The following is a 25,539-nucleotide window of genomic DNA, read 5'->3' on the forward strand; positions in this document are numbered from 1 at the left end:
AAAGATTTACTTTTTTCAAATCAGCCTTTTATTTAAACATAATGGTCTATGCCCAAGGGATTCTATCAGCCGCAGAACTACCGTTCTCTAATAAGTCAGATTCTCGGTTCAGACACCACATGACCTACTTTCCATTTGCTCCCGTCACCTGATAACTACCTGCTCTACTTTTCTATAGAATAATGTCATTTAAACATGTTACGCACCAGCAGCAGTATCTTTGCAGAAGTCTGCATGTGTTCCTTTCGGATATTTCTGGTTTTCAATGTGGCTTATTGTTTGGAAATACTAAAATGAACTTATCTTTAATTTTAAAATAACTTTCTTTCCATAGGGCAGTAATGGTTTAATCTTGAATGAGCTGTAGGCAATGCTTTTTATCGCAGATTAGAGGATATATCTCTTAAGCCTTAAAGCGTAAGACAAAAATCCTTTTAGTGTCACTGTCTGGACAAGACTACTATTGTACATCTGCCTGATTACTCTTTAGGGAGATGTCTCTATTAATCTATTTTCCACTGAAACTTGATACTTTAAGAGGTTGTAACAGAATATAAAGTTATCTGCTATCCATGGGATATTCACAGAATAGGGGATAACTTGCTGATCGCTGGGGTCTCACCGCCGATCTGGAGAATGGGACTTCCTCGCTCTCCTGTCACTGTGGGGGTCACTTCTCCTTCCCACCCCCGCAGTAACATCACTGTGGTATGCTAGCTGAGCATGTGCAGTCAGCACTCCATTCATTTCAATGGGAGTAGTAGAAATACCTGAACAGGTGCCATTTGGGTATTTGGCAGTCCCATTGAAACTGAATGGAGCGTTGGTACACTTGTGTGACCAGTTCTTTATTCAGTCTCCTCCTCACTGCAGGGGTGCAATAATCCCACAGTGAGGAGGACAGAGGACACATGACCCCGATTCTTAAGATCAGCAGGGGTCTTAGCAGTGAGACCCCCACTGATCAGCAAGTTATCTCCTATCCTGTGGATGGGGGATAACTTGCCATTTTGGTACAACCCCTCTAATACAAGAAAGGCTCAAAGTCTGCCAAAATGTGAGCCACTCTTAAGGAGCAACTCTCCTTTGCAGATCGTAGAGGGGTGTCCTGAGCAGGGAATCCTGCTCCATTATATTTTAATAGGTTTGCCTGATCTTGTCTGCTTTAGAAATCCATTTTCTAAGGCTATGTTAGGGAATTCTGAGTTAATATGGGGGCATCCCTCATTCAAAGCCTCCATGAATTAGCTAGAGCAACGCTATTGTACAAAGATTATCTTTTTTTGCAGTACGGATATGTCAGGTACTTCAGATAGTGATCCTCTTTATACGATAGATTTCTAAACCAGACAAGATAAGGCAAACGTATTAGGGTATTTGAATATAGTGAAGTGGGGTTCCCTCTTCTCTACTTGTATTACAGCTAGAGATGAGCGAACGTACTCGTCCGAGCTTGATACTCGTTCGAGTATTAGCATGTTCGAGATGCTCGTTACTCGAGACGAGTACCACGCGATGTTCGAGTTACTTTCACTTTCATCTCTGAGACGTTAGCGCGCTTTTCTGGCCAATTGAAAGACAGGGAAGGCATTACAACTTCCCCCTGCGACGTTCAAGCCCTATACCACCCCCCTGCAGTGAGTGGCTGGCGAGATCAGGTGTCACCCGAGTATAAAAATCGGCCCCTCCCGCGGCTCGCCACAGATGCGTTCTGACATAGAGGAGGGAAAGTGGTATCTTGGTGGAGCTGCTATAGGGAGAGTGTTAGGAGTATTTTAGGCTTCAAGAACCCCAACGGTCCTTCTTAGGGCCACATCTAACCGTGTGCAGTACTGTGGAGGCTGCTTTTTGCAGTGTTGCACATTTTTATTTTTTGGTATATCGGCCGTGCAGAGCATTGCGCCCTGCAGTAATACTCCAGGGCCAGAAGCGCTTAGGCAGGGACAGAAGACATATTGATTATTGATTGAATATAGGCTGTGGGCCTTTGCAAATACATTTGGGGAAAAAAATCTATTTGGGCTGCTCAGTGTTCTGGGTCTGTGCTGGGTGTAGTAGTTCTCCAAATTCATACGCAGCCAGCTAAGTGTTACAGCAGGCTTGCGCAAAATTATTTCCTGGCTCTGTCTAGGCTGTGAAATCACCGCTGTATTGCAGTCCACAGTGCAACACTCTGCAGTTCTTTGACATACTCCAGGGCCAGAAGCGCTTAGGCAGGGACAGAAGACATATTGATTATTGATTGAATATAGGCAGTGGGCCTTTGCAAATACATTTGGGGAAAAAAATCTATTTGGGCTGCCTGTGAGTGTCCTCAGTGTTCTGGGTCTCTGCTGGGTGTAGTAGTTCTCCAAATTCAAACGCAGCCAGCTAAGTGTTACAGCAGGCTTGCACAAAATTATTTCCTGGCTCTGTCTGGGCTGTGAAATCACCGCTGTATTGCAGTCCACAGTGCAACACTCTGCAGTTATTTTACATACTCCAGGGCCAGTAGTGGTGAGGAAGGGACAGAAGACATATTGATTGAATACAGGCAGTGGGCCTTTGCAAAAAAATTTGGGGAAAAAAATCTATTTGGGCTGCCTGTCACTGTCCTCAGTGTTCTGGGTCTGTGCTGGGTGTAGTAGTTCTCCAAATTCATACGCAGCCAGCTAAGTGTTACAGCAGGCTTGCGCAAAATTATTTCCTGGCGTTCCATAAGCGAAGTCAGCCTCCAACCACAGGCCAATAAGCGGCACATTTAATTACAGCGTTATGTTTCTGCACTACTGGTAATACAGCATGCTGAGGGGTAGGGGTAGGCCTAGAGGACGTGGACGCGGGCGAGGACGCGGAGGCCCAAGTCAGGGTGTGGGCACAGGCCGAGCCAGTGCGGTGGCCAGGGGTAGAGGCAGGGCCAGACCGAATAATCCACCAACTGTTTCCCAAACCGCCCCCTCGCGCCATGCCACCCTGCAGAGGTCAAGGTGCTCTACGGTGTGGCAGTTTTTCACAGAGACGCCTGATGACCGACGAACAGTGGTGTGCAACCTTTGTCGCGCCAAGATCAGCTGGGGAGGCACCACCACCAGCATGCGCAGGCATATGATGGCCAAGCACCCCACGCCTCCGGTTTGCACCACTGCCTCTCCCCCTGTGCCCCAACCTGCCACTGAGATCCAACCCCCCTCTGAGGACACAGGCACTACCGTCTCCTGGCCTGCACCCACACCCTCACCTCCGCTGTCCTCGGCCCCATCCACCAATGTCTCTCAGCGCAGCGTCCAGATGTCGCTAGCACCACTGTTTGAGCGCGAGCGCAAATACGCCGCCACGCACCCACACGCTTAAGCGTTAAACGTGCACATTGCCAAATTGATCAGCCTGGAGATGCTGCCGTATAGGCTTGTGGAAACGGAGGCTTTCAAAAGCATGATGGCGTCGGCGACCCCGCGCTACTCGGTTCCCAGTCGCCACTACTTTTCCCGATGTGCCGTCCCAGGCCTGCACGACCACGTCTCCCGCAACATTGTACGTGCCCTCACCAACGCGGTTACTACCAAGGTCCACTTAACAACGGACACGTGGACAAGCACAGGCGGGCAGGGCCACTATATCTCCCTGACGGCACATTGGGGGAATTTAGTGGAGGCTGGGACAGAGTCAGAGCCTGGGACCGCTCACGTCCTACCCACCCCCCGAATTGCGTGCCCCAGCTCGGTGGTGGTATCTGCGGCAGTGTATGCTTCCTCCACTAAACCACCCTCCTCCTCCTCCTCCTCCTCCTACGCAACCTCTGTCTTGCAATCAAGATGTGTCAGCAGCAGCACGTCGCCCGCAGTCAGTGTCGCGCGGCATGGCAGCACAGCGGTGGGCAAGCGTCAGCAGGCCGTGCTGAAACTACTCAGCTTAGGAGATAGGAGGCACACGGCCCACGAACTGCTCCAGGTCTGACAGAGCAGACCGACCGCTGGCTTGTGCCGCTGAGCCTCCAACCGGGCATGGTTGTGTGTGACAACGGCCGTAACCTGGTGGCGGCTCTGCAGCTCGGCAGCCTCACGCACGTGCCATGCCTGGCCCATGTCTTTAATTTGGTGGTTCAGCGCTTTCTGAAAAGCTACCCACACTTGTCATACCTGCTCGGAAAGGTGCGCCGGGTCAGCGCACATTTCCGCAAGTCCAAGACGGACGCTGCCACCCTGCGGACCCTGCAACATCAGTTTCATCTGCCAGTGCACCGATTGCTGTGCGACATGCCCACACAGTGGAACTCTACGCTCCACATGTTGGCCAGGCTCTATGAGCAGCGTAGAGCTATTGCGGAATACCAACTCCAACATGGGCGGCGTAGTGGGAGTCAGCCTCCTCAATTATTTACAGAAGAGTGGGCCTGGTTGGCAGCCATCTGCCAGGTCCTTGGAAACTTTGAGGAGTCTACCCAGATGCTGAGCGGGGATGCTGCAATCATTAGCGTCACCATTCCTCTGCTATGCCTCTTGAGAAGTTCCCTGCAAAGCATAAAGGCAGACGCTTTGCACTCGGAAACGGAGGCGGGGGAAGACAGTATGTCGCTGGATAGTCAGAGCACCCTCATGTCTATATCTCAGCGCGTTGAGGAGGAGGAGGAGAAGGAGGAGCATAAGGAGGAGGGGGAAGAGACAGCTTGGCCCACTGCTGAGGGTACAGATGCTGCTTGCCTGTCATCCTTTCAGCGTGTATGGCCAGAGGAGGAGGAGGAGGAGGGGGAGGAGCATGAGGAGGAGGGGGAAGAGACAGCTTGGCCCACTGCTGAGGGTACAGATGCTGCTTGCCTGTCATCCTTTCAGCGTGTATGGCCAAAGGAGGAGGAGGAGGAGGATCCTGAAAGTGATCTTCCGAGTGAGGACAGCCATGTATTGCGTACAGGTACCCTGGCACACATGGCTGACTTCATGTTAGGATGCCTTTCTTGTGACCCTCGCGTTACACGCATTCTGGCCACTACGGATTACTGGGTGTACACACTGCTCGACCCACGGTATAAGGAGAGCCTTTCCATTCTCATTCCCGAAGAGGAAAGGGGTTCGAGAATGATGCTATACCACAGGGCGCTGGTGGACAGACTGATGGTAAACTTCCCATCCGACAGCGCTAGTGGCCGAAGGCGCATTTCCGCGGCCCAGGTAGCAGGGGAGGCGCAGAGATCAGGCAGCATGTACAGCGCAGGCAGGGGACCATTATCCAAGGCCTTTGCCAGCTTTCTGGCTCCCCAGCAAGACTGTGTCACCGGTCACCAGGCAAGGCTGAGTTGGCGGGAGCACTGTAAAAGGATGGTGAGGGAGTACGTAGCCGATCGCACGACCGTCCTCGGTGACGCCTCTGCCCCCTACAACTACTGGGTGTTGAAGCTGGACACGTGGCCTGAACTCGCGCTGTATGCCCTGGAGGTCCTTGCTTGTCCTGCGGCTAGCGTCTTGTCAGAGAGTGTGTTTAGTGTGGCTGGGGGAATCATCACGGATAAGCGTACCCACCTGTCAACCGACAGTGCCGACAGGCTTACACTCATCAAGATGAACAAAGCCTGGATTTCCCCAGACTTCTCTTCTCCACCAGCGGACAGCAGCGATACCTAAACAATACATGGGCTGCACCCGCGGATGGAAGCATCGTTCTCTATCACCATCCAAAACGGGGACCTTTTTGCTTCATCAATCTGTGTATAATATTCCTCCTCCTCCTCCTGCTCCTCCTCCTGAAACCTCACATAATCACGCCGAACGGGCAATTTTTCTTAGGCCCACAAGGCTCAGTCATATAATTTTTCTAAACAATTTTTATACGTTTCAATGCTCATTAAAGCGTTGAAACTTTCACCTCAACCAATTTTTATTTTTACTGGGCTGCCTCCAGGCCTAGTTACCAATTAAGCCACATTAACCAAAGCGATTAATGGGTTTCACCTGCCCTCTTGGTTGGGCATGGGCAATTTTTCTCAGGTACATTAGTACTGTTGGTACACCAATTTTTGGAGGCCCTCGCCTACAGTGTAATCCAATTAATTTTTAGCCCACCTGCATTACAGCTGACGTTACATCAGCTGTGTTGGGCACTGCAATGGGATATATTTATGTACCGCCGGTGGGTTCCAGGGAGCCACCCATGCTGTGGGTCCACAGGGAGTTGTAACTGCATGTGTCCACTTCTAAAGAACCCCAGTCTGACTGGGGCATGCACTGTGGGCCGAAGCCCACCTGCATTAAACATGACATTACCTCAGCTGTGATGGGCAATGCAATGGGATATATTTATGTGCCGCCGGTGGCTTCCTGGCACCCACCTATGCTGTCGGTCCACAGGGACTTCACAATAGGGAGTTGTACCTGCCTGTGTCTATGTATTAAAAACCCCGGTCAGACTGGGGCATGCAGTGTGGGCCGAAGACCACCTGCATTTAATCGTACGTTACCTCAGCTGTGATGGGCAATGCAATGGGATATATTTATGTACTGCCGGTGGCTTCCTGGGACCCACCCATGCTGTCGGTCCACACGGAGTTGTAACTGCATGTGTCCACTTCTAAAGAATCCCAGTCTGACTGGGGCATGCAGTATGGGCCGAAGCCCACCTGCATTAAACCTGACGTTACCTCAGCTGTGCTGGGCACTGCAATGGGATATATTTATGTACCGCCGGTGGGTTCCAGGGAGCCACCCATGCTGTGGGTCCACACGGACTTCACAATAGGGAGTTGTACCTGCCTGTGTCTATGAATTAAAAACCCCGGTCAGGTTTGGGCATGCAGTGTGGGCCGAAGCCCACCTGCATGTAATCTGACGTTAGCTTTGCTGTCCAGGGCACTGCAATGGGATATATTTATGTACCGCCGGTGGCTTCCTGGGACCCACCCATGCTGTCGGTCTACACGGAGTTGTAACTGCATGTGTCCACTTCTAAAGAACCCCAGTCTGACTGGGGCATGCAGTGTGGGCCGAAGCCCACCTGCATTAAACCTAACGTTACCTCAGCTGTGCTGGGCACTGCAATGGGATTTATTTATGTACCGCCGGTGGGTTCCAGGGAGCCACCCATGCTGTGGGTCCACAGGGACTTCACAATAGGGAGTTGTACCTGCCTGTGTCTACTTATAAAAAACCCCAGTGTGAGTGGGGCATGCAGTGTGGGCCGAAGCCCACCTGCATTTAATCTGACATTAGCTCTGCTGTCCAGGGCACTGCAATGGGATACATTTATGTACAGCCGGTGGGTTCCAGGGAGCCACCCATGCTGTGGGTGCACACGGAATTCCCATTGCGGAGTTGTACCTGCCTGTGACTATTTATAAAAAACCGCGGTCTGACTGGGGCATGCAGACACCTTGACAGAATGAATAGTGTGTGGCACATAGGTTCCCCATTTCTATGCCAACGTGTGCAGCTCCAGATGGAGGTGGCACAGGATTGGATTTCTCATTGCTTCTGTACAGCATTGTGGACTTTTGCCCCGCCCCTTTTAAAGAGGGTCGCTGCCTAGCCGTGCCAACCCTCTGCAGTGTGTGCCTGCGGTTCCTCCTCATGGCAGACGCACTTATAAATAGACATGAGTGTGGCGTGGCATGAGGGCAGCTGAAGGCTGGGCAGGGACAGTTTGGTGTGCGCTGTGGACACTGGGTCGTAGGGGGGGGGGGTTGGGCAGCATGTAACCCAGGAGAAGTGGCAGCGGAGTGTCATGCAGGCAGTGATTGTGCTTTGTTGGAGGTAGTGTGGTGCTTAGCTAAGGTATGCATTGCTAATGAGGGCTTTTCAGAAGTAAAAGTTGTTGGGAGGGGGGGGGCCACTCTTGCCGCTATTGTGGCTTAATAGTGGGACCTGGGAACTTGAGATGCAGCCCAACATGTAGCCCCTCGCCTGCCCTATCTGTTGCTGTGTCGTTCCCATCACTTTCTTGAATTGTCCAGATTTTCACAAACGAAAACCTTAGCGAGCATCGGCGATATACAAAAATGCTCGGGTCGCCCATTGACTTCAATGGGGTTCGTTATTCGAAACGAACCCTCGAGCATCGCGAAAAGTTCATCTCGAGTAACGAGCACCCGAGCATTTTGGTGCTCGCTCATCTCTAATTACAGCACTTTAATTTACATGGGTACCCTGCAGTGCTACCTGTGCCCTGAGGAGGCAAGGTAGAGAAATTGCACAGTTGCAGCTAGGCTCTCCCGCAGATTGTAGCTAATCAGCAGGGGCCCCAGCAGAGGTATCGTCTATGATTAGTTTATTTTCAGAAGGCCTATCTAATACTAATGAATTGCTTAACCCTTTCATCACCAAAGTTCATTGAAGCATCTGTGTCCAAGTCACATTCTGCAGTTCTGAAATTCCCAATTTCAAAACATCATAACTTTTTTATTTTTCAGGTGACATATCCACATTTAGGCCGCCTGCATACGGCCGGCTTGGGTCCCACTGTGAGAATTCTTGCAGCGGGATGCAACCCGTGCCCCGATATTTGCCCACGTATTTATACTCACCCATCCGGTGTCTCTCTCTCTGCACTGCAATGTGCTGGTTGCCGCCCAGCCTGCACATGCGCAGTGCAGAGCCGGCCCGTCACTACTGACGTTTCTGTGCAGGCCTCTGCGAGGCTTGCATAGAAAAAGGACATGCCGTGATTTGTTTTCCGTGCAAGTTTTCACGCCGTCAAATCGCGTCTGTCTGTATAGTATTGCATTATCTGATGCAATCCTAAGGCAGCATGCACGAGCGGAAAATTCTGCGGGAAATCCCGCCGTGGAATTTCTGCCTGTGTGCAGGAGGCCGAAGGCTTGTTTTTTTGTTGGACAAGTTTTATTCTTCAACAGTACCATTTAAAGCACCACATAGTAACACTAGTTTTAAAGATTTTAGAAAGTTTCTAAGTAGGGCGAAGTGGGAAATAAACGACCATTGAACTACTTTGAGGGCTCAGTCACAGCGTTTTAACGTGCGTTTTTCGTGCGTAAAAAAGATCGCACTATTTAGAATGGCAGCGGTCACATGTGCGAATTTTACATGCGAAAAAACGTTTGCGGCAAAACTTATAGGACACCGTTTGTTAAAACGCAGGTAACTCTGGCATCGGTGTTTTTTGACTGTGAAACCCCTGGATGTGACCTTGCAGCGCCAACCACATTGAGAACATATAGTGATGATCGCGATCCTCTGGCACAGCTGTGATAGTTGTGACAGAGGAGCACGATGTTGTACCGTTGGCTGAATCAATGGCTGAATTGAATGAAAGGGTGAGTGCTGCCTCTGATTGGCTGAGCGCAGGGGCCAATCACAGGCAGCTCTCAGCTGTCATTCAATAGCTGAGAGCTGACTCTGATTGGTCAGAGTGCTCAGCTAATCAGAAACAGTCCTTTCAGCAGGCAGGGATTTTAAATCTTTGCCTGTTGAAAGCTCTTCATAACAGTTCAGGAGAAGACCTGGCTAGACGGGCTTATATTTAAAGTTCTTCCCCGAAAATCACTGCAGGGCTTGCGAGTAGCTCATTGCAGCCCATTGAATTCAATGGGAAAACATTGCAATCCTCTGCTACAGCTGTGACAGCATTGTCACAGTGTCCAGTGACAAGGGGACCCCCTGCGGAGATGAAGAAATCCTCTGACACAGCTGTCACAGCTGTAGCAGAGGATCTCGATATTCTCTGTATGTCAATGGGACTGCCGCCGGCCCCATTGATTACAGGTGAAACCCCTGGATGTGACAGCATCCAGGGGTTTCACATCGAAGGAATCCCCTGCTGCGGCTGCTGCGGCGGCTCTATTGAAGACAATGGTCTGCCGACACCCCTGAATTGTTTTTCATGGAAGAGCTTTACAAGAATTTTAGTGTAAAAAAAAAATAAAATAAAAAAAAAAACTTACCTGTCCGCCGCTTCCGTGTCCCCCCACGGGCAGATGTTTCCTTTATCCCCACTAGTTAAAAGAATTCTCTGCTGCTACATCTGCCACATCTGTGACAGATGCAGCAAAGGAATTCTTCAATTCTCTACCGCAGCTGACACACATGACGGCTGCAGTAGAGGATCCTGCTGCCGGCACCCTGTCATTGTATTTCAGAGAATGGCTTTAAATATAAGCCCTTCCCTGAAAAAACAATAAAAGTAGTGTAAAAAAATTTAAAAAATAGATACTCACCTTCCTTTAGCTGCCAGGCTCAACCGTGTTTTCTCTGCGCTGTCCCCGGCTCTGTAGTGCTGTTCTTTGAGCAAGCGGGGATTTAAAAGCCCTTCCTGCTGAAAGAGCTGATTGTGATTGGCTGAGGCAGCTCTCGCTTGTCATTCATTTTATGCAACATACGACATTTTGATTTTTTATTCAATTTTTTCTTGTGGATGGAAAGACTTAAAAAAATGCAATCCTGCCATTGTGTATTTTTTTCCTGATGCAGTTAATCAAGTACGATTACCAATGTGATATTTTAAAAAATGACCTTTATGGATTCATGATACTAATTTTTAGAATTTTTTTACATTTTTTTATTTTATAGATGTGTTGATTGGGATAAGTTAATTTCCTTAAGTTTTTACTTTTTAAATCATAATTTTAAAAATCTTTATTTTTTAATTATTTTACTATTGGGGATTTGAACCTGTAATTGTTTGATCACTTATATAGCATATAAAAGTATAAATACTATGGTATTGCATTCTAATATATTTTTACAAACTGCCTAATAAAGACATGACACAGTCACATCTTTAATAGGCAAATGATCATGACAGTCCTGGGGACTTTCAGACTGCCATGACACCCTGCCGGCTCCCCTGTGATCTTGGTAGGGCCATTTAGGACATCTACATCCAGGTTGGGGCATTTAAATGCCACTGTATGTACTGACAGCAGCATTTAAAGAGTTATCAGCCCTGATCAGAGTTAGCTCTCACAATCATTTACTTTTCATTCATTGTAAGCAGCATAAAAATCATCGGTGACTCGTTCACTAACGGTTCAGCTTAAATACCGATCGTTCGTCGTTCTCATTCACTTATACGGCAAATATGAATAACTGCACGATTTTTCATTTGAGCATGCCAATGATGTATCGGCTGTATAAACAGGCTGCATGAGTGAACTCAGATAATGCTCGATTGTTCAAAAGAAAAATAGTTTGGTGTAAACTGTCCCTTGCTCAGAATGTTGAACCATTTGAAACATGTTCTCAAGATTAGACAGGGGCGTAACTATAGAGGATGCAGGGGATGCGGTTGCACCCAGGATCGGGAGCCTCAGGGGGCCCATAAGGTCTCTATTCTCCATATAAGGAACCCGGTACTATAAGTAAAGCATTATAGTTGGGGGCCCTGTTACAAGTTTTGCATCGGGGCCCGGGAGCTTCAAGTTACGCCTCTGAGATTAGACAACCTCTGTTTAGTAATATTTGACATTTAATTGTTTAGAATAAGTTTTGTAATTAACTACAGTTATTATGTGTTTTAGGCTACAGACCTGGACTCAGGACTTTGGGGTGAAATAAAGTATTCAATTTATGGTGCTGGATCTGATCCGTAAGTAAAATCACTTCCATATATGTGATTAAGAATATGGGATAAACATACGTTAAGTGTATAACTTCCGATTCTCCATTGATTTTACTTAAGTTGTTACTTAAGAGTTGTCCAATTGTAAACTGTTGATGGCCAATCCTTAGAACATCAATAGTAGATTGGGGAGGGTCGGGTGCCCAGGATACCTGCTGATCAGCTGCTCACTAGCTTTGTGCACTTAGCTCATTTCTGCAGAAAGCAGACAGCTCCATTGCCACTGCAGTGGCCAAGGTTGGTATTACAAGCAAAGTGAGAAAGGAGCTGTCTGCTTCATGCAAAAATCAGCTCAGTCCACAAGTGTACCAGCCTGGCTAAGAGCTGATCAGAGAGGGGCCCCAGACAGTTGCCCCCCGCAAATCCACTATTGGCCTGTCCTAAGGATAGGTTATCAGTTTAAAATTTGTACTGGCTACTCTATAGCTGTTGTTGACATTAGGTCGTAGTAACATAGCATGGTTTCTAAGACTAAAAAATACATGCTTTCATCCAGGTCAACTAATTATTGTGCATTGTTGAGCTAGAGAAAGTAAAAAAAAAACAGCTGCGGATCCCTACCGATGTGATATTGATCTTGGCATCCTAGTCCTGCAAAACCCCTTTATATATTATTCCCATAAAGTTCCCTTTAAATAAACTGTGGGAATAAAGTCCAACCGGACAAAACTTGAAAGATGTTCAGCACTCAATCCTGCAAAAAATATCTATACATCCACCTGTGCATGAGAACATTTCCAGAACATAACTGCCCCACAAGGAGAAATTCATAGTGATTAAAACATGCTTTGGCTTTCTTACGAGCACTTGTACCACAATGCTATTCACTGGTGACTGAAATTTATTTTCTCACTAAAACCTTGGAACAAGCTGTTAATTGGATTGGTGTGGGGGAGGGCTGTCTACACAGCTGGAATGCCGATAACTGAATATGACAGCTGCTCCAACTGCATACATGGAAGAGAAGAGCAAATAATCGTGGCAATTTATTCTGATTTTCTCACTTTTTAAAGGTGGCAAAACTAAATATAGACATGCTGCTTTTTTTCTTTCGACATCGAACATTGTGTTAATGTAATTTAGCATGCTCAGGAAGTCAGGGGAGGGATGAAGCATCTGCAAATTTCATACTTATTCTGCATTTGCAAAATGTAATATTTAACTATTTGCTTTTAACAGCATTTTGCATACATTTCAAAACGAATAATGTACGCTCATTGGATGTGGTTCACTTGGCCGCATAATATGGAGGGCTTGGCCATGCTTGCATCTAGACCAGAACTTCCCAACTCTAGTCCTTAAGGCAACCTAATGGGTTATGATTTGAAGATATCCTGTAGAAAGAACACCTGCAGCAATGTCCGAGGACTGACAATAATTTAATCACCTGTACAGTACTGAGGAAATCGTGAAAATATGACCTGTTGGGGTTCCCTGAGGACTGGAGTTGGAAAACAGTGATCCAGACAATTATTACTTCACCCCTAACTAGAGATGAGCGAGCACCAAAATGCTCGGGTGCTCGTTACTCGAGATGAAATTTTCGCGATGCTGGAGGGTTCGTTTCGAGTAACGAACCCCATTGAAGTCAATGGGCGACCCGAGCATTTTTATATAGCGCCGATGCTCGCTAAGGTTTCCATTTGTGAAAATCGGGGCAATTCAAGAAAGTGATGGGAATGACACAGCAACGGATAGGGCAGGCGAGGGGCTACATGTTGGGCTGCATCTCAAGTTCCCAGGTCCCACTATTAAGCCACAATAGCGGCAAAAGTAGCCCCCCCCAACAATTTTTACTTCTGAAAAGCCCTCATTAGCAATGTATACCTTAGCTAAGCACCACACAACCTCCAACAAAGCACAATCACTGCCTGCATGACACTCCGCTGCCACTTCTCCTGGGTTACATGCTGCCCAACCCCCCCCCCGCGCACAACCCAGTGTCCACAGCACACACCAAAGTGTCCCTGCGCAGCCTTCCGCTGCCCTCATGCCACGCCACACTCATGTCTATTTATAAGTGCGTCTGCCATGAGGAGGAACCGCAGGCACACACTGCAGAGGGTTGGCACGGCTAGGCAGCGACCCTCTTTAAAAGGGGCAGGACGATAGCCCACAATGCTGTACAGAAGCAATGAGAAATATAATCCTGTGCCACCGCCATCAGGAGCTGCACACGTGGGCATAGCAATGGGGAACCTATGTGCCACACACTATTCATTCGGTCAAGGTGTCTGCATGCCCCAGTCAGACTGCGTTTTTTTATAAATAGTCACAGGCAGGTACAACTCCGCAATGGGAATTCCGTGTGCACCCACAGCATGGGTGGCTCCCTGGAACCCACCCGCTGTACATAAATGTATCCCATTGCAGTGCCCTAGACAGCAGAGCTAACGTCAGATTAAATGCAGGTGGGCTTCGGCCCAAACTGCATGCCCCAGTCAGGCTCGAGTTTTTTATAAGTATACACAGGCACGTACATCTCCCTAATGGGAAGTCCATGTGGGCCGACAGCATGGGTGGGTCCCAGGAAGCCACTGGCGGTACATAAATATATCCCATTGCAGTGCCCAGCACAGCTGATGTAACGTCAGCTTTAATGCAGGTGGGCAAAAAATTAATTGGATTACACTGTAGGCGAGGGCCCCAAAAAATTGGTGTACCAACAGTACTAATGTAGCTCAGAAAAATTGCCCATGCCCAACCAAGAGGGCAGGTGAAACCCATTAATCGCTTTGGTTAATGTGGCTTAATTGGTAACTAGGCCTGGAGGCAGCCCAGTTAAAATAAAAATTGGTTCAGGTGCAAGTTTCAACGCTTTAATGAACATTGAAACGTATAAAAATTGTTTACAAAAATTATATGACTGAGCCTTGTGGGCCTAAGAAAAATTTCCCGTTCAGCGTGATTACGTCAGGTTTCAGGAGGAGGAGGATGAATAGAATACACAGATTGATGAAGCAAAAAGGTCCCCGTTTTTGATGGTGATAGAGAACAATGCTTCCATCCACGGGTGCAGCCTACGTATTGCTTAGGTATCGCTGCTGTCCGCTGGTGGAGAAGAGAAGTCTGGGGAAATCCAGGCTTTGTTCATCTTGATGAGTGTAAGCCTGTCGGCACTGTCGGTTGACAGGCAGGAACGCTTATCCGTGATGATTCCCCCAGCAGCACTAAACACCCTCTCTGACAAGACGCTAGCCGCAGGACAAGCAAGCACCTCCAGGGCATACAGCGCGAGTTCAGGCCACGTGTCCAGCTTTGACACCCAGTAGTTGTAGGGGGCAGAGGCGTCACCGAGGACGGTCGTGCGATCGGCTACGTACTCCCTCACCATCCTTTTTCAGTGGTCCCGCCAACTCAGCCTTGACTGGGGAGCGGTGACACAGTCTTACTGGGGAGCCATAAAGCTGGAAAAGGCCTTGGAGAATGTTCCCCTGCCTGCGCTGTACATGCTGCCTGATCTCAGCGCCTCCCCTGCTACCTGGCCCTCGGAACTGCACCTTCTGCCACTAGCGCTGTCGGATGGGAATGTTACCATCAGTTTGTCCGCCAGGGTCCTGTGGTATAGCATCACTCTCGAACCCCTTTCCTCTTCGGGTATGAGAGTGGAAAGGTTCTCCTTATACCGTGGGTCGAGCAATGTGTACACCCAGTAATCCGTAGTGGCCAGAATGCGTGTAACGCGAGGGTCTCGAGAAAGGCATCCTAACATGAAGTCAGCCATGTGTGCCAGGGTACCTGTACACAACACATGGCTGTCCTCACTAGGAAGATCACTTTCAGGATCCTCCTCCTCCTCTTCCTCCTCCTCCTCCTCTTCAGGCCATACACGCTGAAAGGATGACAGGCAAGCAGCATGGGTACCCTCAGCAGTGGGCCAAGCTGTCTCTTCCCCCTCCTCCTCATGCTCCTCCCCCTCCTCCTCAATGCGCTGAGATATAGACATGAGGGTGCTCTGACTATCCAGCGACATACTGTCTTCCCCCGCCTCGGTTTCCGAGTGCAAAGCATCTGCCTTTATGCTTTGCAGGGAACTTCTCAAGAGGCATAGCAGAGGAATGGTGACGCTAATGATTGCAGCATCCCCGCTCACCATCTGGGTAGACTCCTCAAAGTTTCCAAGAACCTGGCAGATGGCTGCCAACCGGGCCCACTCTTCTGTAAAGAATTGAGGAGGCTGACTCCCACTACGCCGCCCATGTTGGAGTTGGTATTCCACTATAGCTCTACGCTGCTCATAGAGTCTGGCCAACATGTGGAGCGTAGAGTTCCACCGTGTGGGCACGTCACACAGCAGTCGGTGCACTGGCAGATTAAACCGATGTTGCAGGGTCCGCAGGGTGGCAGCGTCCGTCTTGGACTTGCGGAAATGTGCGCTGACCCGGCGCACCTTTCCGAGCAGGTATGACAAGTGTGGGTAGCTTTTCAGAAAGTGCTGAACCACCAAATTAAAGACATGGGCCAGGCATGGCACGTGCGTGAGGCTGCCGAGCTGCCGAGCTGCCACCAGGTTATGGCCGTTGTCACACACGACCATGCCCGGTTGGAGGCTCAGCGGCGAAAGCCAGCGGTCGGTCTGCTCTGTCAGACCCTGCAGCAGTTCGTGGGCCGTGTGCCTCTTCTCTCCTAAGCTGAGTAGTTTCAGCACGGCCTGCTGACGCTTGCCCACCGCTGTGCTGCCATGCCGCGTGACACCGACTGCTGGCGACGTCCTGCTGCTGCTGACACATCTTGATTACGAGACAGAGGTTGCGTTGGAGGAGGAGGAGGATGGTTTAGTGGAGGAAGCATACACCGCCGCAGATAGCAGCACCGAGCTGGGGCCCGCAATTCTGGGGGTGGGTAGGACGTGAGCAGTACCAGGCTCTGACTCTGTCCCAGCCTCCACTAAATTCACCCAATGTGCCATCAGGGAGATATAGTGGCCCTGCCCACCTGTGCTTGTCCACGTGTCCGTTGTTAAGTGGACCTTGGCAGTAACCGCGTTGGTGAGGGCGCGTACAATGTTGCGGGAGACGTGGTCGTGCAGGGCTGGGACGGCACATCGGGAAAAGTAGTGGCGACTGGGAACCGAGTAGCGCGGGGCCGCCGCCGCCATCATGCTTTTGAAAGCCTCCGTTTCCACAAGCCTATACGGCAGCATCTCCAGGCTGATCAATTTGGCTATGTGCACGTTTAACGCTTGAGCGTGTGGGTGCGTGGCGGCGTACTTGCCCTTGCGCTCAAACAGTTGCGCTAGCGACGTCTGGACGCTGCGCTGAGAGTCATTGCTGGATGGGGCCGAGGACAGCGGAGGTGAGGGTGTGGGTGCAGGCCGGTAGGCACTCGTGCCTCTGTCCTCAGAGGGGGGTTGGATCTCAGTGGCAGGTTGGGGCACAGGGGGAGAGGCAGTGGTGCAAACCGGAGGCGGTGAACGGCCTTCGTCCCACCTTGTGGGGTGCTTGGCCATCATATGCCTGCGCATGCTGGTGGTGGTGGCTCCCCAGCTGATCTTGGTGCAACAAAGGTTGCACACCACTGTTCGTCGGTTGTCAGGCGTCTCTGTGAAAAACTGCCACATCTTAGAGCACCTTGGCCTCTGCAGGGTGGCATGGCGCGAGGGGGCGCTTTAGGAAACAGTTGGTGGATTATTCGGTCTGGCCCTGCCTCTACCCCTGGCCACTGCACTGGCTCGGCCTGTGCCCACACCCTGACTTGGGCCTCCGCGTCCTCGCCCGTGTCCACGTCATCTAGGCCTACCCCTACCCCTCAGCATGCTGTATTACCAGTAGTGCAGAAACAGAACGCTGTAATTAAATGTGCTGCTTATTGGCCTGTGGTTGGAGGCTGACTTCGCTTACGGAACGCACAGCAGAGCCAGGAAAGAATTTTGCGCAAGCCTGCTGTAACACTTAGCTGGCTGCGTATGAATTAGGACAACTACCCCCAGCAGAGACCCAGTACACTGAGGACGGTCACAGGCAGCCCAAATGGATTTTTTCCCCAAATGTTTTTGGAAAGGCCCACTGCCTATATACACTAAATATGTCTTTTGTCCCTGCCTCACCACTACTGGCCCTGCACTATGTAAAATTACTGCAGACTGTTTCACTGTGGACAGGAATACAGCGGTGATGTAACAGGCAACACAGAGCCAGGAAAGAATTTTGCGCAAGCCTGCTGTAACACTTAGCTGGCTGCGTATGAATTAGGACAACTACCCCCAGCACAGACCCAGTACACTGAGGACAGTCACAGGCAGCCCAAATAGATTTTTTTTCCCAAATGTTTTTGGAAAGGCCCACTGCCTATATACACTAAATATGTCTTTTGTCCCTGCCTCACCACTACTGGCCCTGCACTATGTAAAATTACTGCAGACTGTTTCACTGTGGACAGGAATACAGCGGTGATGTAACAGGCAACACAGAGCCAGGAAAGAATTTTGCGCAAGCCTGCTGTAACACTTAGCTGGCTACGTATGAATTAGGACAACTACCCCCAGCACAGACCCAGTACACTGAGGACGGTCACAGGCAGCCCAAATAGATTTTTTTTCCCAAATGTTTTTGGAAAGGCCCACTGCCTATATACACTAAATATGTCTTTTGTCCCTGCCTCACCACTACTGGCCCTGCACTATGTAAAATTACTGCAGACTGTTTCACTGTGGACAGGAATACAGCGGTGATGTAACAGGCAACACAGAGCCAGGAAAGAATTTTGCGCAAGCCTGCTGTAACACTTAGCTGGCTGCGTATGAATTAGGACAACTACCCCCAGCAGAGACCCAGTACACTGAGGACGGTCACAGGCAGCCCAAATAGATTTTTTTTCCCAAATGTTTTTGGAAAGGCCCACTGCCTATATACACTAAATATGTCTTCTGTCCCTGCCTCACCACTACTGGCCCTGCACTATGTAAAATTACTGCAGGACGCAATGCTCTGCACGGCCGATATACAAAAAAAAAATGTGCAACACTGCAAAAAGCAGCCTCCACACTACTGCACACGGTTAGATGTGGCCCTAAGAAGGACCGTTGGGGTTCTTGAAGCCTAAAATAACTCCTAACACTCTCCCTATAGCAACTCCAGCAAGACAGCACTTTCCCTGAACTATGTCAGAATGCATCTGTGGCGAGCCGCGGGAGGGGACGATTTATATACTCGGGTGACACCTGATCTCGCCAGCCACTCACTGCAGGGGGTGGTATAGGGCTTGAACGTCGCAGGGGGAAGTTGTAATGCCTTCCCTGTCTTTCTATTGGCCAGAAAAGCGTGCTAACGTCTCAGAGATGAAAGTGAAAGTAACCCGAACATCGCGTGGTACTCGTCTCGAGTAACGAGCATCTCGAACACGCTAATACTCGAACGAGTATCAAGCTCGGACGAGTACGTTCGCTCATCTCTACCCCTAACCAAAGGCAAAAATCATTAAAATTATGACAATCAAAGGTTCTGAGAAATCAAACAGTCGTAAGCCTGAAGTTTTAATCCAGACGTGCTTCTAGATGACATGGCCTACATACACCTCCGCCCTTCCTAGGCACACATTTAAGAAGATATTTCCTTTCATTAAAGGGTCATACACTCTTCATCTCAAGTGTCCTTTGTCAATCCATCCCAGCTGACATCTCTCTATTGCTGTGTACTTGGTGGCTGTTCTGCAGAGAACTCTACCTCTACCACAATGGCCCCAGAGCGTCAGCAACCTAACCCAATCAACCTGAGCTTGCCAAAGGCATCATCTTCCTGGGAATATTGCACTTAATCTAAGGAGCTCAAGAAAAATAACATAAAAATCTAAATTTTACCCAAAGCAGCTTAATGTACACATGTCAGGATCCCTATTTGCCCTCATTGCTCCCCATGCTCACACCCCTGGCAACTACCTCTGCTGGGGCTATTTGCAAAGCTGTGCCCTCTCTATCAACTCCGCCATTTAGCCCTGTTGGTAATGTAGAGTTTGGGAGATTCTGTAAACTCTTTGGGTCCGTGTCAGCATATGATTTCTCATTTGAATAAGAGAGCAATGTCAGAGTTCGCTCGGGCAGCCTGTTTATACAGCAGATATATTGTTGGCTCGTTCAAACGAGAAATTGTTCAGTTGTTCACCTTCTCTGTATAAGTGATGAGAACGACTGAACAATCTGTATTTAATATAAAAAAGCCTACAGGCTTTTTCTTGCACCACACTTTGATCCCTTTGCGTAACCTTTGGTGGAAGATTTTGATTAGATTTGTGACATCCTCATCAGCACTGTAAAAATCATAAAATTTGAGTTTGATACATTAAGTGAGCTGTTAGGCTGGGTCAAAGTTCCTATGTAAAGTCTAGCGACACTGCTGTGCTTCAGCCAACAGCGCCACTAAGAAGGGTCAAGCATTGCTAATCGACATTCATATCAAGTGCTTACCGGTTTGACTGTTGCCGTGTCCCCAAAATGTGGGAGACCAAGCTGAATTATTAAGTTTAATAAGTTTGTAATAAGCACATTGCCAATTACGACTTGCGCCTTCTTGTCCCGTCCTGTCAGTCATTTCCTAATGCGGCTTAATCCAGCTAGCCAATCAAATGCTCACATTTTAGCATCGGCAGGTACTTGACCTTTGCTGGATCTTGATATCAGCACAACAGCAAGTTATTAAGGAAAGCAAACTAGCTGATCACCTGAATCAGTGGAATAACTATGAAGGTGAAATTTTGCAGCACACTTTTGATACATTTGATTATACTAGCTGATACACCCGGCTTCGCCCGAGTTAATTTGGTACTGGTGTTCACACGGAAAATCTTATGAAATCGTCGTTACTTTAGAGATACCGAGGAAAAAAATATGTTCACCATTTTGCATGGTTCTTTGCGTTACCCAGGAAACACCACGTGGAAGTAACCATGTGACGTTTCCTTTATATAAAATGACATCAGGAAGTGAGAGAATTAGATTCCGTACGTAAAATTTGGACGCTAATTCTTTTGCACTTAGAATTGAATAATCGAGTTGGGACCCATTAACGTTTCCTACTTATGACATAATCAATGCTCATGCCAAATTTCAAGTTTATATGACATTGGGAAGTGAGAGAATTAGATTACGTACATAAAATTTGGATGATAATTCTTTTGTGCTTAGAATTGAATAATCGTGTTTGGACCCATTAGCTTTTCCTATTTATGACATAATCAATGCCCGTGACAAATTTCAAATTTCTATGACATCGGGAAGTGAGAGAATTAGATTCCGTACGTAAAATTTGGGTGCTAATTCTTTGGCGCTTAGAATTGAATAATCGAGTTGGGACCTATTAACTTTTCCTATTTATGACATCATCAATGCCCGTGCCAAATTTCAAATTTCTATGACATCGGGAAGTGAGAGAATTAGATTCCGTGCGTAAAATATGGACGCTAATTCTTTTGCGCTTAGAATTGAATAATTGAGTTGGGACTCATTATCTTTTCCTATTTATGACATAATCAATGCTTTTGCCAAATTTCATGTTTCTACGACATCGGGAAATGAGAGAATTAGATTCCGTACATAAAATTTGGATACTAGTTCTTTTGTGCTAGAATTGAATAATCGAGTTGGGACCCATTTACTTTTCCTATTTTGGACATAATCTATGCTCGTGCCAAATTTCATGTTTCTACGACATCGAGAAGTTGGAGAATTTTTGGCAAGTCAGTCAGTGAGTCAGTGAGTGAGTCAGTGAGGGCTTTCGTCTTTATATAAATAGATTAATTATCACATTTTGGTCAATACTCAAAAATTTAAATGGGAAAAACTCTTTAAAAATGGATGTAACAACAATTTGCCTATATTTTATAATGTCATTGGGTCAGGGCTAATGCTTGTGTGCTGTATGGAGCTTTTCTCCATAATTAAATAATTTTCACCAAATCAGCCACAAACGCGAGCATGGTGATAAAGAAAGACCTCCCTAAAGGAAAGATATAGATTGATTTCTAAGTCTATTTTATGGGGGGAAAAACACAGAAAGGTGAACTGATCCATATACCATAAATCAGAAACAACAGCAAAATAATGCAGATAAATTGCTCTGCTGAATGAGCAATGCTCCTTGGAATCACAATTGACAGGTTAAATATGTTTTATATTTTTTGCCCTGCAGCTTTCTTATTCATCCATCTACTGGTATAATTTATACACAACCTTGGGCCATCCTGGATGCTGAAGAAAACTCAAAATATAACTTTTTTGTCAAAGCTGAGGATACTGAAGGGAAGTACAGCTTGGCTGAAGTGTTTGTTACTGTTTTAGACATTAACGACCATTGCCCAGAGTTCAATGAAAATATTCAGGAAAGGACTATGGTTATTGGTTCCCCAGTAAAAATAGAGGTAAGTGTTTTGATTTTTATGTTTTTTTAATCCAGGTTTCTTATTCATAAATAGTAAAAGGGTTTTCCTATTACATGTTTAAAAAAAAATTTGCCCTCCCTCCTTACCGTACCCACTGACCCATTGATCAACTGACCTGAGCACAGCTGCATGCAAACATTGCATTAAAGGGGTTGTCTCGCGAAAGCAAGTGGGGTTAAGTACTTCTGTATGGCCATATTAATGCACTTTGTAATATACATCGTGCATTAAATATGAGCCATACAGAGGTTATTCACTTACCTTCCCTGCGCTGGCGTCCCCGTCTCCATGGCTCCGTCTAATTTCAGCGTCTAATCTCCCGATTAGACGTGCTTGCGCAGAGGGTCTTCTCCCATCTCTTTGGTCCGGCTCGAGCGGCATTCTGGCTCCGCCCCCTTCTACGCGTCATTGCGTAGCTCCGCCCCCGTCACATGTGCCGATTCCAGCCTGAAATGTCGTATAAGAAAAAAAACCAAAAACATTATTTTCAGTGCCTATTCGCATGGGCGGCACCCCCCGGCTACATAAAAACGTGTGAACGGGCGCACAAATCTAATGTTTGTGTGACCGTTTAGACGGCCCTGGCCCGGTGAGCCCCGTTTGGCGGGGGAGACAGTTTAACTCTGCTAAGCTGTCTCTCCCTTCCCTCCCCCTCGTCGTCTCTCGGCAAGGGGAGGAGGCGGGACAGGGTGGGAGCTAATGTGCTAAGCTCCCGCCCCCTCTCCAACCCTTGTTGACAGCCAGCAATGGGAGGGGGCGGGACTGGGCGAGAGCTTAGCAACTAGCTCCGCCCCCACCCTACCCCCTCCCATTGCAAACATCAGGCAAGGGGCAAAGAGGATGAGAGAAGGGGTAGGGAGTTTAGCAGTCATGCTGCTAAACTCCCTCCCACCTGCCTTCTCCGGCAGCTGTTATAGGCTCCCATATGAGTCTATGCAGCCGTCGATGTATTCCAGCCAGAAAGATAGTTCCAGGACTATCTTTCTTGTCCGGCGCTATATTGGCCGGCCCGGCGCTTTTACGCAGCGGGAATACGCCCATCTGATGTAATGCATTGGAATCCAATGCATCAGATGGTAGCATATATCAGCTGGCCATGAAAACGGCCGCCGATATACGCTTGTGTGAATCCAGCCTTATGTCAATTCTCACAGCCCTCCTGCGTGGATGCTGCTGTAGTCCCTGCTGGTCTTTTATTTTCCTCGAGCAATGACATGCTGTGAGAGTCAGTGAAAATGCATGATTATGAAACCAATGAATTTAAATGGTTTCATTCTGATTTGCGAGGTTTTCACTCCTGTAATGCTGTGAGGAAAAAAAAATTGTAGCATGTCCCTTTCTGTGATATTGCCCATTGCAAGCAATGGGAGAAGATTGCAATCCCCTGCTGTAACTGTGACAGCTACAGCAAGGGATTCATTCATTCCCGTGGGGGGTCCTCTTATCACTGAACACTGTGATAGCAGTGGCAGGAGATCGCAGTGTTCTCACTATGTTTTTAATGGGGCCGGCACTGCTGCCGCCAGCCCCATTGAGAACAAGGTAAAACCACTGGATGAAGGAATTCCCTGCTACAGCTTCCTTTCCTGAAAAGCGCTAAGCCATTCATTGAATTCAATAAATGGCTGAGCGCTGCCTGTGATTGGCTGAGCGCTGTCACAGGCAGCGCTTAGTTGTCATTTAATGAATGGCTGAGCGCTGCCTGTTGTTTGCTGAGCACTTAGGCAATCAAACACAGCCCTTTCAGTAGGCGGGGATTTTAAATCCTTGCCTGCTGAAAGAGCTTCAAAGCAGTGACGGGGACCAAGCAACTTGACGCGCCAAGCCCCGGCAGCAGCGGAGAAGTAAGTATATATACATTTTTATTTCTACACAAGATAGGCATGATTTTAAGCCCTTCCTCAAAGATTACTGCGGTTGGTGCCAGCAGCCCATTGCTTTCAACAGGGCCGCTGGCAGTAGCGCTGACAACATTGAAAGCAATGGCCATGGAGCTTCGTTCATGTGTTTTTTTTGCACATCCGTGCAGCGCTGCTTTTTGTGCAGCATAGATGCGTGCAGAACAACGCTTGTGTGAACAAGGCCTCAGTCTGCAGTTTTAGAACGCCCTGTAGCTTCTGGAGTCCCCTTCCCCTCTCTGCTTCATTGAAGCCCCTGGATCTTGCTACCACAAAGCTCTACAGATGAGAGCCCATGAACCACTTGCGCTGTCTTTGACAGCCATGAGATGCCCAGAGACCACGCTAATTGTCTCCAGGCATGTGATCGCTGTGACAGCTAGTCACAGCAAGCACAAGGAAGTTCTCTTGTCCCTTCTGCATCGGAGCTCCCTAACCCTGCTGTCCTAAATAAGACAGCTGAGATCACTGAGCTTTGCCTGTAAAAATAATAATTTCTAAAAAGTTTTTCTATCTCTCCATCCTCACACATTGTGGAATTTTTCACTGCAGATTTTGGTATTGCTCTGCACTAAAATCCATATTTGTTGCATGCAGCTTTTGATATGGATGTCACCATATACATACATAAAATATAGTTTGAAATATAGTGAAATATAGTTTGAGTAGAAAAAGGCCATGTGCATACAACCATTCAAATGAGTGGGTCCTATTTCCTGTTTTTTGGACCGATTATCGGACAGAGAAAGCATTTGTGTGCATGTACCCTTAATCCTTTAAGGACCAGGCTGTTTTGTACCTTAAGGAGCAGACACTTTTTAGGGATTTTACTCATGTGGTGGTTTTAATGCCCTATCTTTTTTCATCCAGCGACCAAAATCATTTTTGCTACGTTTTTTTTCCCTTGACATATAGGGCTATTTTTTAAATATCTTTTTCACTGCCTTTTTTTCAGTTTCTTTAGTTTCATTGGGGGTAAAAAGCTACAAAAAAGTGTTTTTTTTTAACATTTAGATTTTATTTTTTTAATTAGTATATTTACGCTAAACTAAAAAGTATAGGAATGGGTTCCTCATTTTGTTTCAGACATTTCGATATATAATATGTATAGTTTTGGATTATAGGGTGCATACGGCAACAGTTTTGGTTGGCGTCGGTTTTGGGTTATTTTCTTTTTTATGCACATATTTTTATTTTATTCTGTAATTTTTTTTATTTATGTATGTAATTATTTTTTTTTTTATTATCTATGTTCCCCATAATGTCATATAAGACCTAAGGGGGACATTCACATGTTTTCTGTTTTTTTTACTTGACACATTTCCACTGTAGCTGAGGCATCCATAGGAGCCCCAGTTACAGGAAAAACATCCCCCTTTAGTGACAATAGTAACTGGCAGAGCTGATCAGGGTCTGCTAGGACCCTGTAGCTCTACTGTAGCAGGGGATCCCAGCAGCCAGCTCGCGTAGTGGAAGAACAATTTTCACTTTCACTCTTTAGTACATAGCGCTCATTGAGGATGAGATTTCATGAACTTTGATTCAGAATGCCTGTACTGTAAAATTCTGCTGGTTTTCCATAGCCAATTACACAGTTTACAATTTGAAGCATTTGTAAAAATTATTTCAGCAATATTTCGAAAAGCCAAATAGCGCTCCTTCTCTTCTAAACCTTGCCGTGTGCCCAAACCCATGTATAGGCCATTTCTGTATTCAGGAGAAATTGCATAGCAAATCA

General features: G+C 47.5%; 1 protein-coding gene across 1 annotated transcript in view; it reads left to right on the forward strand.

Annotated features, from left to right (window-relative positions):
* The window catches only part of CDHR1 (cadherin related family member 1), a 115,903-nt gene that overhangs the window by 72,162 nt on the left and 18,202 nt on the right, over positions 1 to 25,539 (forward strand). The window contains exons 14-15 of the mRNA XM_066598732.1: positions 11,435 to 11,502; positions 21,654 to 21,882. Of these exons, the coding sequence (XP_066454829.1) occupies positions 11,435 to 11,502; positions 21,654 to 21,882 (297 nt within the window). The remainder of the gene's footprint in view (positions 1 to 11,434; positions 11,503 to 21,653; positions 21,883 to 25,539) is intronic.

Source organism: Eleutherodactylus coqui, chromosome 4 (assembly GCF_035609145.1).
Source record: "Eleutherodactylus coqui strain aEleCoq1 chromosome 4, aEleCoq1.hap1, whole genome shotgun sequence".
Classification (NCBI taxonomy): Eukaryota; Metazoa; Chordata; class Amphibia; order Anura; family Eleutherodactylidae; genus Eleutherodactylus; species Eleutherodactylus coqui.